Source organism: Penaeus monodon, chromosome 27 (assembly GCF_015228065.2).
Source record: "Penaeus monodon isolate SGIC_2016 chromosome 27, NSTDA_Pmon_1, whole genome shotgun sequence".
NCBI classification, from domain to species: Eukaryota; Metazoa; Arthropoda; class Malacostraca; order Decapoda; family Penaeidae; genus Penaeus; species Penaeus monodon.
The window spans coordinates 14,318,629-14,319,036 of NC_051412.1; the positions used below are offsets into that span (position 1 = coordinate 14,318,629).

General features: G+C 38.5%; 1 protein-coding gene across 1 annotated transcript in view; it reads left to right on the forward strand.

The window, feature by feature from the left end:
* Nucleotides 1-408, forward strand: part of LOC119590424 — a gene marked incomplete at its 5' end in the record, with an annotated part of 42,471 nt that continues 42,063 nt past the window's right edge. The window contains 1 exon segment of the mRNA XM_037939091.1: nucleotides 1-378. Coding sequence (XP_037795019.1) covers nucleotides 336-378 — 43 coding nt within the window.

The following is a 408-nucleotide window of genomic DNA, read 5'->3' on the forward strand; positions in this document are numbered from 1 at the left end:
GAAATCTATACGAAAAATGCTAACACTTAGTCCGTTGTGCTTTTACTTGTGCGTGTGATAATTTTCTTTCTTTCCATTTTGTGCAATTTCTGTTTTTCCAATCCGTATACAAACAAAAGTGCTTCAGGCAGAAAAAAATGAAGCTTAATCACTTGCTTCCACATTCATTTTAGACGAATTACTAATATATTAACATACTAATCTCAAACGACTGTACGAGAATTTTTGCTCTTATCTGCACCTGATTTAAACCTTATCTCTTGCATCGGGGTATTTATTGCAGAGTAAGGAGATGGAATGCCACGTATGCTGCACTAGGGGAATACACAGGCATCATGTGGCATCTGGTATCTATGCTTCTGGCAATGGCCTTGTTTGGTGAGTGGTTTGGCCCGTCGTTTGGTTTAG